This window comes from Plecotus auritus (assembly GCF_963455305.1).
Source record: "Plecotus auritus genome assembly, chromosome: 4".
Lineage (NCBI taxonomy): Eukaryota > Metazoa > Chordata > Mammalia > Chiroptera > Vespertilionidae > Plecotus > Plecotus auritus.
In genome coordinates, this window is record NC_137775.1 from 46484306 (window position 1) to 46504082 (window position 19777).

Here is a 19777-nt window from a genome sequence, read left to right on the forward strand (position 1 = left end):
CTCCATTTATCTTCTTCCCAATAGTAGATCCCCAGCAAACTTTTGCTTATTATTCTTGAATTAGTAAAATCTCTTAATATTGAATGTCTGGAATTATTTGAAGAGTTGAAAAAAATTGGTATTTTTTGGAATCATTTTCGTGAAGAGCTACAGAATATACTTTTAGCCCATCACATTTGAGGTTTTAGTACTTTTGTATTACAATATGACATCTTAAAGTGTTTTATTTTAGTAAGAAGTCGATCCTAAGCTGAGCTTTGCATGTGTGGTAGGAAAGAGAAGTGCCTATGAAATGTTCAAGGTCATACGAGAGAGGATTTTTCCCCACTTTCACAGAGTACTTTTACCAGTCCGATGAAGAAGACTACTTTACAAAAGCCAAGGAAACTTGTTCTCTATCTCAATGGTACAGAACAGGACTTACCACAGGACTAATTTATATCATCAGTTATTCACATGTCAAGAACTTGTCTTTGTGAGTGAACAAGAGAAATCACTGTTAATCCTTGCTCTACAAGACTTAGTGGTTTGAGATCCTGGGGTATTATGGACAAGCAGCCAGAATGATGAGAGCAAGGTCTTTATAGCTTATACACATGGTAGTATGAACAATTTTAGTATTTTTATCTATGTGTAATTAGTTAAGTTCTAGGTAAAACTAAGGGATTGTATGCTTTACAAGCTTATACGATGACACTAGACTTCAGTATGTATGTTCTGGGATTACTGGAAAGTGTTTTAAATCAACCAAAAGAACTATAAGGAATTCTACTCTAGCTGTAAACACAAGTGGTCTAGAAAGTATTTTCTTGAATGTTCAATTTTGAATTACATATTATAGGAACTTATTCTCCCCTATACTCAGCACTTCATGCTCTCTTCCTTCAAAAGTTATAGATTGTTTTATTGAATTATACATTGTTTCTTTATTTAATATTACTTTTGAAACTTTTAACTAAAACTAGTATAGAATGTTTTCAAACATAGAAATACTAAGATTACATTCTTTATGTTGTAGCTTGACCACATGATACCTTTTCAACAAAGAATATGCAGTAAGAATACCTTTATATTTGAAGATTTCCTAATTAATTTATATATTTTCATTTTATAATTGAAGGCTGTCATCCTTAACATAAATACAACTAGATACTTAAGAGGACTCTGTGTTTTACATGTGAATTGATGAGAGAAGAAGGAACATTAAAAACATACAGAAAAGGGAGTAGTTGGAACTAACTGATTTGTTGTGCTGTCCTAAGGGGCAGATATAATCTGCTAGCTGTCAGATTCTATTACAGGGGCTGCTGCCATCCATCAGAGTTGACATGTGTATAACAGAGGTTAGTATAACTGTAATTATACATAGGTTCATGGAATTTAAACCATGTGACATTTTAGATTTAATCTTTAAGTTAAAACATTCATGTAATTTATAAGCTTGTTGATTGAGTAGGTATGTGATTATGTGTTTTAAAAGGAAGATAGACTTCCTAAATTTTGTAAACTGTTGCCTGGTCTATATCTATAGCATTTGAATGTAATTTGTAACAACTCCAGGCTGACTGCTTTTACCACAGATGTGTTAACAAGCATTCATGAGTACTACTCTTTAGTTAATAGATTCTAACGTTTTCAACTGAATGAGCCATATTTCATCAATTGCAAGACACATTTTAAAAATTTATTCGCTAGTGCTGTTTTTGAACTTCTTAGTGATACACAAAATAATGTAACAATGTTTATAATCTGATGTCCTGGCTAAGAATAGCTTTGGTTTCCATTTGCTATCTCATGTGTTCTTCGAATTATCCACTTACAGGATTATTTCCTAATGTTATTATTAGTAGAAGATATTATTGAGCTTGTCATCTTTTTCTCTGCCACAGTATGCTTTTAGAGGACTCAAACAACTCACCAGGTGAAAAGCAAATAGATATATAATCAAAGCTTCCTGTCAGATGGTCTACTTCTGTGAAGTTCTCATAAGTACCCTGGGCCTAGCTCTTGTGCTATAGGCCCTGGATCACCAGTGGCTTATTGTTTGGGTTCCTGTTATCTACCAGTTATGTTGTAGTATGTATATCACTTTTTGGTGTAAAGTACTGCATATATAGTTGATATTAAAAAACTGGGTATTTTTTAAAAACTGGGTATCAATAGTAAAGTTTCCTCTAAATTTGGATAGATATAAACAGGTGACCATTCCTAGAATGGATTCTTGGTTTCTTTTTCATTTCCATTTAATGCTTTGTTCACTCCTTTGTCCCTTTTCAAATAAAGGACATTATGAGAATATGCAGGTTTAAAAGATAGTGTCACTTGTTTTTTGCATTGTAAGATACTTTTTAAAAAACTTGACTTTGTACATGTCACCCTACAATTGAATGACTGACTACTTCGTTAATTTTTAATACCACAACTTAGAGAAAGGTCTTGTTGAAGTGACCATTGCCTAGAGTGATTCTGAGATATTTTTAACACTTTTTATTTGATCTATACTGATACATAAGTGGCCAATCATATTTCTCTTTGGGTGACACAATTAAAATTTAAATATCTATATGACTTTTTCACCTTTTTAATTTGACTATCTTTTCTTATCTTATAGATGCTTGTGACCACACCAGAAAAATGGGATGTAGTAACAAGAAAGAGTGTTGGGGATGTAGCTCTTTCCCAAATTGTAAAGCTCCTCATTCTTGATGAAGTTCATTTGCTACATGAAGATAGAGGGCCAGTATTAGAAAGCATCGTGGCACGTACTTTACGACAGGTAAGAGAAAGTTACTTAAAAGCTTATTATGGAGGTATGAATAACTTTTTAAATTTAAATGTAGCATGCAAAGAAATATTAATATGTATTGCTCATGGGGATAAAGTTAATTTTACTGTGGAGAAAACTTTGGCAATTTCATTTTCATGTTAAAAATACCCTATCTTCTTTTTAAGTCTTATTTTATTGAAGTCTCTTGAACTAAAATAAATACTGGAAAACTTCTGTTCTAAACCTGTATTGCAAAGCTAAATCTAATATTGACTAAGCAGTATTAAACCATGGTAGACCAAAGGAAAATACTAGCAATTTCATCTAATTCTCTCCTCTCCATGCCCAATCGCTTCCCCCGTATTTTACATATGAGATCTCAAAATAATTATGCAGGGTATCATTTACACAAAAGAGAACTATTTTGATCATGAGATGTTTTGATTTTATGCCCTTGGTACTTATATAGTTTAGTGATATTTTTCAGGAAGCCATATTCCAGGTTTATTTAGATTGACCATTTAGAGAGACCATGTCCCTCAGCTAAAAGCACAACAAAGATAAGGACATTCCTGCAACTATATAATATTAGAAGTCAAGTAAGTATCATTAGTACATTTACCAGGAGGTCTGTCATCAGCATGTTTACAAGGGATTTGATTGGGACATCTTTCTTTTTTGAGCATCCCAGTTGAGGGAGAAAATAGATGTGTGTATCGTATACATTTTGAAACAATCAAAATTATAAATATTTTGTAAATTATTTATAACTGCATAATGGTATAATTTTGTATATATAATTTATAAATATCCTATTTAATAAAAGAGTGATATACAAATTGACCATACCTCCGCTACACCCACAAGCCACGCCCACCAGCCAATCAGGAGCAAGTATGCAAATTAACCCAACCAAGATGGCTGCGGCCACGGAGCAAGCAGGAGGCTTGGGTTTCCCAGGCAATGGAAGAAGCCAAGCTTCCCGCAAACCCTGGCCGGCTGTGGACTCCACTCAAGGCTACAAAGTTTCAATTATAGAAGATAAATAAATCCCAACAAAAATGGCTGCAGCCACGGAGTGAGCAGGAGACTTGGGTTTCTCTGGGAGTGGAGGAAGCCAAGCTTACTGGCCTGCCTTGGAGCGAGGCAAGGGAGATGGGGCATAGTGGAAGGATAGTCAATTTGCATGTTTCTCTTTTATTAGTGTAGATGATATAAAAATATGCAATATAATGTAACATAGATATGTTAATATGTCCTGTACATTGGCACTTCCATAATATATTCAAATTTCAGTTATATAGTTTATCATAACTACTATACTCATAAATTTTGATGACTTGCTGTTTGTTATCTTAAGAAAAATATTCAATTTACTTAGCTGGACATTAGAGACTGTTGAAACCCTAATCTGTCTAATTTTAACTTCCCTGATTTTTAAAATCTTTATTGTTCAGATTATTACAGATGTTCCTCTTTTATCTGCCCAATAGCTCCCCTCCACCCAGTTCCCACCCCAGTCCAGGCCTCCCCCACAACACTGACCTCGTCCATAAGTGTAAGCTCTTCGTCCAATCTCTTCCTGCACCCCCCACACCTCCTCCCTGAGAATTATCAGTCTGCTCCCTTTCCATGCCCCAGATTCTATTACATTCACCAGTCTGTTCTGTTCATCAGGTTTTTTATTCATTTGATTTTTAGGTTCACTTGTTGATAGATATGTATTTGTTGTCACGTTGTTCATAATTTTTTATCTTTACCTTTTTCTTCTTCTTCCTCTTCTTAGAGAATACCCTTCATCATTTCATATAATATTGGTTTGGTGGTGATGAACTCCTTTAGCTTTTTCTTGTCTGTGAAGCTCTTTATCTCACCTTCAATTCTAAATGATAGCTTTTCTGGGTAGAGTAATCTTGGTTGTAGGTTCTTGCTATTCATCACTTTGAATATTTCTTGCCACCCCTTTCTGGCCAGCAGGCAAGTTTCTGTTGAGAAATCAGCTGATAGTCATATGGGTACTCCCTTGTAGGTAACTAACTGTTTTTCTCTTGCTGCTTTTAAGATTCTTTCTTTGTATTTTGTCCTTGGCATTTTAATTATGATGTGTTTTGGTGTGGTCCTCTTTGAATTCCTCTTGTTTGGGGTTCTCTGCGCTTCCTGGACTTGTAAGCCTATTTCTTTCACCAGGTAGAGGAAGTTTTTTGTCATTATTTCTTCAAATCTGTTTTTAATATCTTGCTCTCTCTCTTCTTCTGGCACCCCCATAATTCAGATGTTGGTACGCTTGAAGTTGTCCCAGAGGCTCCTTACACTATCTTCATATTTTTTGATTCTTTTTTCTTTTTTCTTTTCCAGTTGGGTGTTTTTTTGGTTCCAAGTATTTCAAATCCTTGACTTGATTCTTGGGATCTCTAGTCTGCTGTTGAATCTCTGTATATTATTCTTTATTTCAGTCAGTGTATGCTTAATTTCTGATTGGTCCTTTTTCATATCCTTGAGGATCTCACTAAATTTCTTATAGGTTTCTAGAAGATTCTTGAGTAACCATATAACCGTGTTTTGAACTCTATATCCAGTATTTTGCTTTCATCCATTTCTTTCATCTGTGACCTGTTTCTTTGTCTCCACGTTTTGGCTGCTTCCCTGTTTTTGTTTCTATGTACTGGGTAGCTGCTAAGTCTCCTTGAGTTGATAGAGTGGCCTTGTGTGGTAGGTGTCTTATAGGGCCCAGTGGCTCAGCCTCCCCAGTCACCTGAGGTGGACGCTCTTGGTGCATCCCTTTGTGGGCTGTGTGCACAGTCTTGATGTAGTTAAGCCTTGATTGCTGTTGGTATAACTGGGAGGAATTGACCTCCAGGCCAATTGGCTGTGGGGACCAGTTGTGTCTACAATGGAAGAGCTGCTGTGCAGGAGACACCCTTATGGGGCAGGACTTGCTTCAGTGGGGCTTTAGTGCTCACTGAGTCTGCCTCTTGAGTGTGTCTCTTATGGATGTGAAGAGTTGTAATCTGATATGGTCTCACTCTGACCACTGGGTACACTGGCTTTTGGATCTCAAGGAGGTGCAAGGTCAGCCACTGTCTGGGGCCGCCCAGCAGGAGCTACGGAGACATCTGCAGATTCCTCCTCTTTGTATGGGGTTTGGAAGTACCTAGACGAGGCCCAGCTGTGAAGCAAGGCAGGCTGCTGCTGCCAGGCCTTGGGCCTTCTTTTGGAAGCTCTGGGGCTCTCTGACCCAGCTGCCCTTTGACAAGTTTTAGGTGGAGAAAGGACGGGCCATTCATATGCAAAAGCCGATGCACACAGCTTGGGTGGGGTTGTAAATTGGGTGGGGCGGAACAAACAGCAATGTCTGCCAGTCAGCCCTGCACCTGAGAGGTCCCTGGGTCTCCGGGTCTCGTGCCCCTGTGTAGGAACAATGATTGCTGCGAGCACCTCTGAGAGAAAGCTGCCCTCACGTTCCTGCCTCGATACCAGACAGTCCAGTTTTTCCCCGTATGTGTCTGGGTCACCCAGAGTCCCGCCCGGAACTGGAGTTCAGAGCAAGCGGGAGCTTGTATCTCCCTCCCGATTAAAAGAGCAGCACATCCAGGTGCCAGCTCTTTCCGCACATCAGCACCTCTTACCAGTCTAAATGCGCTTTCTTCACCTCTCTAGTTGTGGAACCTCCACTCAGCCAGCTTTCCCGCGATTCTGGGTGGTAGTTGTTCTGCCTTTTAGTTATAATTTTGATGTGGTTGTGAGAGGCAGCAAGTATGGTTATTTACCTATGCCGCCATCTTGGTTCTCCTCTCTAATTTTAACTTCTACATCTTTTTTTAGTACCCATAGGTTCCAGCCACACAAAACTATTTGTTCCTTCTCCATTTTCTGTCCAGCACTACTGACCCTTTTCAGAGATGAAACTAGTCATATTTAAGTCAGAGTATATTTTTAGTTATGAGATTAAGGGTTATAAATGCAAAAGTATATATCTCCATCATTCTACACATCCATCTATTGAAAAATATACTATTCTTTTGAGTGTGCCACTCAATAAAATTGCACGTTTTCTGGGTTCTCTATACTCCCTTTCTTTGCACATTTTTAGCACTTATCAGTCTTCCTTGTAATTTCACAACTCGCTGTAATTAATTATACCTTCATTTGTTTCCCCTACTAGATTTTAATCATATTTCCAATGTATTAGCACAGCACTAGCAACTATGGTTATTAAATAGTAAAGTACCTGTTTTATTTGTTCCTTGTGATTACAGTAGATGGCAGTGTTTTACATAGCACTTCAACATTGGTAACTAACAAGAGTCTTAGGGAACTATTCTAATACAGTATAGTTCTAGTCTGGTTCTGAGTTGCATGGTAGTATTAGGTATAATTGAAAGAAATTTGGAAAAGAAAAAAGTATAAAAAAGGCCAAATCTGTTGTAGTTAATGGCATTGAGTTAATATTGTCTTCTTAACTGTTTTTGGTGAGTTAGGGAGACTATTCAAACTTAGATTTTAACATTATAAAAATTCACTGCTTCATTTTGGAGCTAATGATAAAGAGGATGCTGTAGAATATGATTTTTTATAGTTTTTTGCCGGAAGCTAAGTCCAGCAGGTCATAAATGCAAGAATTTAATCAAAAGGTTGATGGAACTTGAGGACTCAGCAAGGGCTGAATCACATATGTTATCGCCTGTTGTAAAATGGCTAAGGGCATTTCCCCAAACCTGAAAAGGATGCATAAATGATTGCTTGCTGCCAGACAGCTGAGGGCATCTTATTCTACATGTTATTGCCCCCTACGGCCAAACACCTGAACAGCCGTAGGCAGTTTCCCCAACCTGACAATGGATTCTGTGTACCAAACCTTACCCTTTGATGTGTATATCTACCTTGCTTTAGGACAGTTTGTGTTAATAAAAAGCAAGGGGTCTAGAGAGAAGAAAGAACTTTGTTCCTTAGCCAAGCTCCTCTGGCCCCCAAAAATGCCTTCCAAAGTTATGTTTCATCTCTGGACTCTTGATTAATTTACACACAGTGCCTTCTCCAGATTCCTGAACCCTTCAAGATGCTGGATAAAGAACCCTGGCAGTTTTTAACAATTAACACTTTTTAGGTGAATAGAGCTTTGAGATTTGGCTTAGGATATGAAATTCCAAATTATCACTATTTAAAATGAAATATTTCTCATATAGTCTTATCTATATTGAGAATTATAGGATTATATTTTTTAGATAAAAATACAATTCTTTTTCAAATAGATTTTTAGCAGAAAAGTATCTCTGGTGTTTGTAGGGTACCATATTTAATAATTTTTCTGTTGTAAATAATTTTAAAACCAAAAATCAGGTTTTTTCCTTTCATATCACCACCAGTACTACTTAGAACTATTGCATAATTAAAAATCTTTACTCTAATCCCTACAAAGGGTTCTTACCACATGTAAAGGAGATTACTTAAATAATGGGTGTGGTCATCTTTTCTTCTTATTTAGAATTCCTTCATTTTGGTTGGTTTGGGCTTGGATTTTTGCTGACTTCCATAAGATTTCTTTAAAAGCAAATTCATGGTAAAAAGTGGTATATATATATTTGTACTTTAATTTTCATCCATATCTATCTATATGTGTGAATCTGTGTCTTATTTAGTTCTGTATCCCCATTGACTAAAGGTTAGGTCCTAAGCCAGTGTTGCTGGATGGATGATTCTGAAAGTATTCTTATTACTCACATTAGACCACTTTTCTTATACTAACTGAGTCTTCTCGACTGAGCAGAAAATTGCTATGAAGTTGTTGATAGGGGCATCATGGGATCATAATAATGTATTTTAATTGTGAAGTGAATATAATTTTTGGCCATCCCTTGGTTTTATCTTTCTAGGTATATAACATTGTCATAAGAGAATGTGACCTATGTTATTTCTCATTTATGGAATTTACTGTGTTTTTTGTGACCTTGATACATTTTTAGAAAAAAAAAGAAAACATTTAACTAATAGGATTTTTCTAGTTCAGAAAATATACTAAACATACATTTCAATTATTTTATGTCATCCCTGATGCCACAGTTAGGCCACTTTTCTTTCATATTTCCTGTCTTTTAGGTTATGTGTTAATATTCTATATTTCTTGGGGGATCTTGTTTTATTGTGAATGTTTTATACTTTATATTTACTAAACTTACTTCAAACTTAATAAAAATCCAGATGTGTTGAATCTACTTTATACATTAATTAAAATAATCCACATAGGTTGAATCTACACAGAGTATGATAAGGATTCTTGGACTCTCTGCAACCTTACCCAACTACCTCGATGTTGCTGCGTTTTTACACGTTAATCCCTACATTGGCCTTTTCTTCTTTGATGGTCGTTTTCGACCAGTTCCTCTTGGACAAACATTTCTGGGGGTTAAAGGTGCAAATAAGGTAAGTATTCATTTTAGTAATTATGCTTTTTTTCTAAAATTATTTTTGTTGTTGTATTTAGGATTAGCGGCTCCAAAAGACCATTTCAGTAGCATTACAAATACAATATCCTAGACAAAGTCAAGCACTTTCTCAACTATATGTATTAGAGTAATCCCTTCTCCAAAAAGTTGCTTATAAAAAAAAAAAAAAAAAACACAAAAAAGTTGCTTATAGTAGTTTGCATTGCTATTATCAACGTATATTTTGTATTCTCAGCTAGGAATACAAATTATATATAAGAATATGCATTTCAAAAAGTTATTTTGATATGATTGAAGGACAATGTGAATTTCTAAAGGCTCTCATTAACCAATAATACATATGTTGGTATATTATTTAAACTAAATAATACCTTGTATGCAATTGAAAATAATCACATGGTAGCAACTATTAAGGGAGGTGCTCTATTTAATTTATGTTTTATAATTAATACATACTAATTATATATATGTGGCATTTCTGAAATTCCTTATAATACGTTAAAAAGTTTGTTTATCTAGTTTTAGTAGTATTACCTTGTACCGTCTGAAGGCTTAAAGTGCTTATTTTGGACTTTTGTTTGTTTGTTTATTTATTTGTTTATTTATTTAAATAATTTTTCCCTTTGTTCTCTCTTTTATTTTCTTTTTGCTCAATCCCTAGACATACACACACCACCACCACCCCCTCCCCTCCCCACCACCATCACTACCACCAGAGCTATCTGCCTGCTCTGTATCTATGAGTTTGTCTGTATTTTGATTGGTAGTTCAGTTTGTTCATTAAATTCCACATATGAGTGAAATCATTTGGATTTGTCTTTCTTGACTGGCTTATTTCACTTAGCATAATGTTCTCCAGGTCCATCCATGCTGACTTTTATTTTTAAACATCATGAAGGAATATTTTATTTTGCATTAAATTTATATATTTATCATTCTATTTAACAACATATTTTTTTATCTGTAGAAGTATCTTCAGGAGAATATTCACAGACCATATGATCTCTTAAAAAAAAAAGATGAAGCCATGTGTTACTATGTCAATCTTGATCATTAATATATTACACTAGAGACCTGGTGCACGAAATTCATGCACTTGGGGGGGGGGGTCCCTGAGCCCGGCCTGCACTCTTTTGCAGTCCAGGAGCCCTTGGGGGATGTCCATCTGACAGTTTAGGCCCGCTCCCCGTGAGCCCAGCTTCTGGCTGAGTGGCGCTTCCCCTGTGGGAGTGTATGACCACCAGGGGGCAGCTTGTACATTGAGCATCTGCCCCTGGTGTTCAGTGCATGTCATAGCGACCAGTTGTTCTGCTGTTCCATCAATTGCATGTTAGCCTTTTATTATATAGGATTTCTTATCTATAAACAATTTTATTAATAAAATAGGGCCATTTTACATTATAAATAAAATACTCAGCTAAAAATTATCAGAAATGACTGTCACTTTAAGAGTTAATATGCTCCATCAACATTGCAGAAAAGTAATGTACCTTTAGAATTGCAGGAAGGCATTTCCAACTTATGCACATAAAGATAGTTTATGATATGGTGATAGTTATCATAAAAAAAGTTCCTTCATTAATTACTCCGAGTGTTTTTTTTTTTTTTTATTACTTGCTGCTTGTTTTTTAAATCATGTCTTTATATATATTTGTTAATTTAATTTTAATGTATCATCAGGGCAGATGTAGAGCTGCTTCTAGATAGCTGTAGTGTTCTTTCAGCTTCACCATTTAAATGATAGCAGGTGCTTACCACAGAAAAATATAGAGAAGGAAATTTTTTCAGATGCTTGTCAGCCACTTTAAATCTCTTTTCTTTTCATTTCATCATACAAATTGGCCAAACAGTTAAAGCTAATTAAATGCAAACTATTTTCACCACAATATGTTAGTATCATAATCATAAAAGTAATGGTGTTAGATGATGAACCATCATAATTATTTTGAAGGTTTAGAAATTTGGCAAAATTAAAGAAGACTTTTACGTATCTTACATAGTGTAAACAATGAGTTAATTATATAAGTTATATAGATTTTTGTCTTACTAAAATGTATTATTTTTACACTCAGCTGTAATATACAGTTGGTAACCATTATGTATTTCCCCAGGGTATCTGTTGTTTGATATATTTTCTAACCAGTTGTTAATTTGTCATTTCCTTTAAGAAGAAATCCTTATAAGTTTCTCAGAGTTTCATTTAAAATGTCATGATATGATTCAGTTGTTATGGAAGAACATGGAAAACGGTGTGTGTGACATGTCTAATTTGAAATATGTAATTACTTTGGCCAAAACTCAAAGTACACTGAAAAATTAGCAGCTTTATTTGGAGGAGTTGTTTTTTGAATCATTAATGGGGAGTAAATTATCTTGTGATTATCTACCTTAGTCATTATCAAACATGAGTTTCAGAATGCTGAAGTGTTTACATTATTAAAACAAAAAATATAAATCATAGTCATTTCAGATGTATATGACATTTTCATTTCCTCCAAACTCTTAATGTTAAGTAAAGATACACAGACTGTGTCATATGCCTCCTCCTTTGGGTTAACCACTTCATTTTGATTGACAGTTTGCTCAGAATTAATTGTGAGAATGAAACACATTCTTAATTCATAAATTTGATATTAAATTTCCAATTAACCAGAAATATGTTACTGCAGAAAATGATCTACCTTTCTACATACACATTACAGAAACAGTGTTTCTTTAGATTTCAGTTTTCTATACCATGACATTCTATTGGTAGTGTTCTGGTGATTTTAAAAATTACATAGGAAAACTCTATAGTTTATAGAAGAAAAACAGCCTAAAGAATGGACTTGTTGGGGAAAAGCAGAGAAAATAACTTTAAAATGATTCTAAAATATGTGTAACTAGTATATTATTCTTAAAATTACTGTCTTTAAAAAACGGGGCATGCTTAGTACTCTGAAAGTATTGTGTGATGTGTTTTCTTTGTATTTTTAAATTGTGTTTGTTTCTATCAGGTTGTTATATGTTAGATATTTATATTGCCTTTGCTATTTCTGCGTTCTAGCTAGTCTGAAAGTAAATAAAGATCCATTTTAATTGGCAGTTGTTTTGTAGTTAGAAATTTTATAATTGCTTCATTTGATTTTTGTTTGTTTGTTTTAAACACTTTAAGGTGCAACAGTTGAATAACATGGATGAAGTATGTTATGAAAGTGTTCTGAAGCAAATAAAGGCTGGACACCAGGTATACTTTATTTTATCCTGTTTTAGACAATGCTGTGTTTTTGCTTCATACAGTGACCCTTTGGTCTTTGGCCTTTGTATTTTTTAAATGTTGTGTAAATATTACTGGTATAAAAGAGACTGAGCAAAAAGAGAGTTTAAGCAAATTTAACCCTTAGGCACACCAAAAAGCAAAAATGAGCAGGAAGAAAATTACTGCTAATTCTGCCACCCAAAGATAGTTTCTTTTGGTGTATGTTTTTCCATTTGTTAAAATATTTTATTCCCTATCTTTTCTCAGTTATTTCTATAGTTTCTGTAACCTATGTATTATGTTATCCCTATCCAAAAATATCACAGAACCATAAATAGAAAATGTAAATAAACATTTAGATTAAAGATGTCAGATTAAAAAAAGTAATGGTGTGTTTTATGCAATATTGTTCTTTTTGGTTTTGTGTTCCAATAGGACAGGTCCTATTAAATTGGGTCATAAAGAAATCTTGTTGATTAAGTTCATAGTATAGTATCATGTGCAAGAGAAAACCTTGGTAAATATAATTTGACTAGAGGCCTGGTGCATGGATTCATGCACTGGTGGGGTCCCTTGGCCTGGCCTGCGGGGATCGGGCTGAAACCGGCCTGGTGCATGGATTTGTCCAGGGCGTGTCTGGCCCGTCTCGCCCATTCCCGATTGGCTGGACCACGGCAGCAAGTTAACCTACTGGTTGAAGCGTCTGCCCCCTGGTGGTCAGTGCGTGTCATAGCGACTGGTTAAACGGTCGGACACTTAGCATATTAGGCTTTTATTATATAGGATTGTGATGAATTGCCTCATCTTCAAAGATTTAACATCCTTAGTAAGGTGGGATATTGGGAAATACAAAATTCATTAGGACTATGGCCCACTAGTTGATAGTTGCCTCTAGTATTGCTGGTGTTACAAATGCCCAAGCCAGTGCCTTCAGATTGTAAGTGCTGAGTTGTTAAGGCAGCGCCTTAGTCTTTTACATTAATGCAGTCATCTCAAGTTAAAAGCTCTTTTGCAACACAATTTGAGAACAAAGCTTTATCTTTTTTCATTGCTTTAAATTACCTATATTATGTGTGTAACTTGGAAAAATTTGCCCCAAACTGAGATCTTTTCCTGTTTCAGTCTTTTAAAAGGGATTGTTCTGTTTAAGTCTTCTATTTGCAAGTTGCTCTGCCAACTACTATTTGGCCTGTAAGTGCATGTAGCTTGATCCATGGCAGCTTCTGCCAGTTGCCTTTGTAGTATGTCCAGGACTGAAATTGTAGTATGGATACTTGGAAAGGAGGATTGTTGCACATTTGGATTTTGGAAGCTGAGGTAGATATCTCTTTCAACAAGACTGGCCAACCTTTATTTAATTCATCACACAAGAATTGCCACTTCACAGGGGTCTTTGATGACTGAGGCCCATGTGGAAGTTTGTTTTCAGTGGTTTAGAACCCCTCACTGGATTACTTTCCCTTTTCAATCTCCTTGAAGTGATACCTTCACTAAGCTGGGGTCCTCTACTTTTATTACAAAGTTAACAAAGAACTTCCTAATAGAATAGAGTTTCTGAGTTGTGTTTCTTCCTCTCTTTTATTGTTTTTTTAGTCGTCACCCAAGGATGTTTTTTGCATTGATTTTCAGACAGAGTGAAAGGGAGGAAAGGGGTGGGGGGGAAAGAGAGAGAAGCATCGATGTGAGAGAGACATTAACTGGTTGCCTCCCGCACGCACCCTGACCCCTCAACCGAAGTACGTGCTCTTGACCAGGAATTGAACCCAATACCCTTTAGTCCTCCATCCGATGCTCTAATCACTGAACTAAACCAGCCAGGACTGTTTCTCCCCCCTCTTAATCGAGGTTGAATATAATACTACCCCAGTTATTAGCTCTCTTTGTATAAGGTTCCAAGTGATAAATTTCACCAAATCCATTTGTATGTATACATCTATCAGAAAATGAAAAATATATAATTTAACAATCTTTTTATTTTATTATATAAAAAACTGACCACCAAATTAACTCTTCAATTATATTATTCTGCCTAACTCTGATAACTGAAAGGTCTTATATGCTTCATTCTAAAAGACTCTTCTGTTTAAATGTTTTATTGTATATATAAGTAAATTGTGTGTGTGTGTGTGTGTGTGTGTGTGTGTGTGTAGAGAGAGAGAGAGAGACAGACAGACGGAGACAGAGATAGAAAAGCAGACAGGCAGAGAGCTGTGCTTCTGGTATTCAGATACAGCCATAACTGACTGCACATTAGTGCAGTGTTATTAAGTAGCCATCTACATATTCAATAAAGGTGCTTTTCCTTGTTAAGAAAATATAAATTATTTCTTGTGGGGCTCTGTACTTAATGAACGTTAGCTTTATTTTGTTGCCTTTTAAATATACTTTAGCAGTTAGTGTATAGCAGTAAGAAATTGTAAGTTAGTCTATTCTAGTCCAGGGAAACATAGAATTTTCTCTGCTACTCCCTCTCCCTGACAACCCAGTTAAAAATCTTTCCAGGGAATATTCCTTGATTTTATTTGTTTTCTTAACCTTCATTTTGTTTTGGTATTTGGGGTTTTCTTCCTAGTTGTGGTTTTCCTAAGTAATTTTATCAGAGCAGCTCCTTTTAATAGACTAACTGCTGTGTCCATTAAAAGGAAAAAAATACATTCTCAGATAAATACTTCCCATGATCAAAAATTAATAATTTTAAACAAATACATATACAAATGAATTCATTTTGCTTTTCTCCCATTAGATTAAATTAGAATAGAGCAAATTTCACCTTCAAAAGCCATGCTGATAGTCTCTGATCATACTATTTCATGGGTTTCAGTATACCAGTCATCTAAATGTGTGGGCTCATGTACTTAATAGATTTTATGTGCAGCTTTGCCTGAAAAGTATTAAAAACAGTAGGAGGCAGTTGTGTTCCACTCAAGCATGTGTGATGACAGATGGAGAAAATCTTTTCATGTTGACTTTTCAACAGTCATACTCCGCAAGACTTCAAGTTCTTCTTGGCTATTGGGAAATTAAAAGTTGGCAATTCAGCCTTTAATTTTGATCCATCTGCTCAAACTAATGAGATGTCTCATTTGTAAGCTTCTCTTTGTGTTACCAAATGCAAGTACAGCTTTATCATTCCTGTTAATAATTCCCCTCCTCCTGTGTAACTTGCAGAATGGGAAAATAATTGATGCCTTAACCCTATTGAGATTTTCTTGTTATACAAACTTTGTTACAGTGATGGGAAAAGAAATTAGAAACTTCCTCAGAGATTATGGCATATTTAGTAAGTCAACTTGTTCATTTTTTACATTATCAAAAAAGTTAAGATTCTTATTTAAGTAGCTTTTTACTCAAAAGTCTACCTCCAGTTTTGTTAGAAGCTACCCATTGCCTTCACTAGCAGAGAGGTGTGGACAAGGAACCCAGAAAGCTGGTCAATCTTGAGGCTCTGGCAAGGGTCAGAGCCAGACACCCACTGTCTAGTTGAGACAAAGGTAGTTGAAGCAACTTCCACCTTTTAGACCAGGGGTGGGCAAACTTTTTGATTCCACGGCCACAATGGGTTCTTAAACTGGACCGGAGGGCCGGAACAAAAGCATGGATGGAGTGTTTGTGTGAACTAATATAAATTCAAAGTAAAGGAGAGGAGGGAAGAGCAAGAGAACTGGATAGAACAGCCGGATCCGGCCGAAGGTAGTTTGCCCATGGCTGTTTTAGACTCATGTAAATCCTTACTGATAAGATAGTCTGCCTGTTACTGGAAATTGCCTTTCTAAGGGCTATAGGTGGATCCCAAACCTGAATAAAAGGGATCGCAAGGCCAGAGCAAAGCGGAGTCCTCTCTTGGGCTTCCCCCTGGCCCCCAATTCCCAAATTAATATTTTCTTGTCTAGTCTCTTTCATTTGTGTGAGGCCTCCTCCAGAGCCCGAACCCTGAACCTGAACCCTAAACCACGTGGGACGTGGCGGGGCGGGGGGACGACACTCACACAGTTTCAAGGTTTTACAGTGTTAAAGAGAAAAAAGTCTTATTCAATCTTGGTTTTCCTTATTCAGATGTGTATTTTGTTTTTTTTTTACTTCATTGTTTATAAGTTTTTAATCCATGTTAGATTCTAATAAGAACTCACCTTTTAAAATTGACTAATAATTATAGATTAAACTTATTACTATCTGAAAGGATATATTTTTTGTTTCTCAGCATTACTTCTTATCTTAGTTTATATACATTTAACTAGAGGCCCAATGCACGAAATTCGTGCAAGGTGCTCAGCCCTTGCAGCCCCAGCTGCCTCAGCCATCGCAGCCCCAGCTGCCTCTCGGTCCCGCCCCCCACCCACTGGTCGTTCTGCCATCTGGTCTAATTAGCATAGTAACTCTTTATTATATATGACTAGAAGTCCGGTGCACGAAATTCGTGCACAGGGAGGGGTGTCCCTCAGCCCAGCCTGCACCTTCTCCAATCTGAGACCCCTTGAGGGATGTCTGACCACCAGTTTAGGCCCGATCCCACTGGGATCGAGCCTAAACGGGCAGTTGGATATCCCTCTCACAATCCAGGACTGCTGGCTCCCAACTGCTCGCCTGCCTCTGCCTGATTGCCTCTAACCACTTCTGCCTGCCAGCCTGATCCACTAACCACTCCCCTGCCAGCCTGATCAATGCCTAACTGCTCCCCGGCCGGCCCGATTGCCCCTAACTGCCCTCCCCTGCCATTATGGTCACCCCTAACTGCCCTCCCCTGCTAGTCTGGTCACCCCTAACTGCCCTCCCCTGCAAGCCTGGTCCCCCGCAACTGCCCTCCTCTGCCGGCCCGGTCACCCCTAACGGCCCTCCCTGCTGGCCTGATTGCCCACAACTGCCCTCCCCTGCAGGCCTGGTTCCCCCCAAATGCCCTCCCCTGCAGGCCTGATCCCCCCAACTGTCCTCCCCTGCAGGCCTGGTCCCCCCCAACTGCCCTCTCCTGCTGGCCTGGTTCCCCCCCCAACTACCCTCCTCTGCAGGCCTGGGTCCCCCCAACTGTCCTCCCGTGCAGGCCTCGTGCCCCCCAACTGCCCTCATTTGCCAGCCTAGTCTGCCCCAACTGCCCTCCCCTGCAGGCCTGGGTCCCCCCCAACTGCCCTCCCCTGCTGGCCATCTTGTGGTGGCCATCTTGTGTCCACATGGGGGCAGCCCTCTTTGACCACATGGGGGCAGCCATCTTGTATCTTGGAGTGACGGTCAATTTGCATATTACTCTTTTATTAGATAGGATTATGTACAGTTGAAACACATTTTACCATGCTAACTTCAATCCTCTATAATAAAAGTATAATATGCAAATCAATCGAATGGCTGAACAGTGGAATGACCATCCAGATGACCATCTGGGACCACGCTATGACACCCACTGGCGCCAGGCCAGCCAAGGCAGGTGTGATGCGATTGTTCGGGGGCCCGGCCATTGCCCCATGATTGCCCAGGCCACCAGCTGGCAGGGCAATCAATCAGGGGCTCCATGATCGCCCCAAAGAGGGAGGTCCAGGCCACCGACTGTGAGCTGGGGTGGGTGGGCAGGGCCTCCCTCTGTGAGGGAAGCCCAGGTCCTGGGTGCCGACAGCCAGAGGGTAGCTTGGCTTTAGGGTGCTGGAGGGAAGCTGGGGGAAGGAAGGCCTACTCTTGCACAAATTTCATGCATCGGGCCTCTAGTACTTTAATAATGGAACTTTTCATTTGCCCTTTTGCCTAAAAAATGTTCCTTCCTCCAGATACTAACATCACTAATTCTTGGTACCAGTGCTTCTGTCATACCAAATTTGTCTAACATAACATTTATTTGTGAATTGAGTGCTGCTTTCTTGTCAGCCTTCGTTGTTCCTCCCTTCCCCAATTGAGACATGTTCCCAAAGGAAGATAAAAGCACGGTTTTGAGGAAGGAGACATTTTAACAATTATGAGCACAGAATGAGCTCCTTTAAAAGGTCCCAGGGTACCTATATTGTGTGGGCATTACCTCCTTCCATATTTGCCTCACACCCTTTCCTTCCTCATTTCCCAACTCTCTGGCTTCTTTCAGACCCTTATCATGGAGATGCTCTTCTCTTTACCTCTGAGCTTTTGCATAGCTTGTTTCCTCTGCCTCACGCCTTTCTTATTCTCTGCTTGGTTGTCCTCTACTAAACCATTCAGGTCTCATCTTTCTTTGAGAAGCACTCCCTCCCCCCCCCCCTTTTTTTTACCTCCCTAACTTTCACCTTCCTATGATTAACTATATAATAACAAGGTGTATATCTTCATATTTCTAGCTACAGTTTTACTTTTTTTTTTCCTGGCTGTTTTTGATTAATTCCACTTTTCATGATAAGATTGCAAGTCCCATAAGGAAAGGGGCTATCTCTAGGTTTGCTCATCTCATATTGTCATGGCCTCATCAGTACCTGGTACACATTTGGTGCTCAGACAGTGTTTGATGAATACATAAATGGGAGATGTAGTAGTCTTCATAAGTCTGATTTATTCTTAAAGAATTAGGCACCAACCAACTTCAAGTTCCATGGTAGGCTGAACATTTAGGTTGAGGGGAGAACAACCTGGAGATGTGGGAATGACATCAAAGATTGCTTTGATTACCTAATTAAGGAACTTTTTCCCCCTGTAGACTGTAAAGAACAATGAAAGAATATTGGTATTCTTATAAAAAATGTTTCATTATATAAATTTACTCTTAATATTATTTCATCTAGTTATAGTCATTTCTGTTGGACATATGAAATTACCTGACTTTCTTTTAATTTAAGATATCAATCTGACTTAGCTATTTTTCATGATATAGACAATAATTTGTGCCACCAGTTATTTTAAGTTAATATATTATTTCTTCCTTTAATTTCTGTTCATTAAACTTTAGGGGAGAAACTTCTGAACCCTTTTTAAAATTTCATATTTTTAAGAGAACAGAGAAAAATTCAATTTTTTTGAAATACAGTTTACAATAAGAGTACTCAATTATGTTCTTGAAATTATATATATAACAGTTTTTTATTAACTAGTAATGTTCTCTTCATTTGCAAAGGAAATACTTTTTAATATGGAATATTTGTATTGCATTTTCAGATCTTCATTGTTACTAACATTCCTTTTTCCCTTTGTTTTTGATAATTTTTCAGTTACTGAAGTAATACATTCTTGTAACAAGTGAATCAACACACAAGTGTAAAAAAGAAAAGAAAAAGCGAATGAATTACTTTTTCTTCCCCTCACCTCACCCCCAGTACTTGTACCCTTGAAGTGTATTCTGTTTTCTCATGGCACATACACACATATACAAGTATGTACATATCTTTGGCATTTGAGCTT

General features: G+C 37.3%; 1 protein-coding gene across 1 annotated transcript in view; it reads left to right on the plus strand.

Annotated features, from left to right (window-relative positions):
• Positions 1-19777, plus strand: part of ASCC3 (activating signal cointegrator 1 complex subunit 3) — a 288876-nt gene that overhangs the window by 89763 nt on the left and 179336 nt on the right. The window contains exons 11-13 of the mRNA XM_080665788.1: positions 2612-2776; positions 9008-9184; positions 12362-12433. Of these exons, the coding sequence (XP_080521914.1) occupies positions 2612-2776; positions 9008-9184; positions 12362-12433 (414 nt within the window). The remainder of the gene's footprint in view (positions 1-2611; positions 2777-9007; positions 9185-12361; positions 12434-19777) is intronic.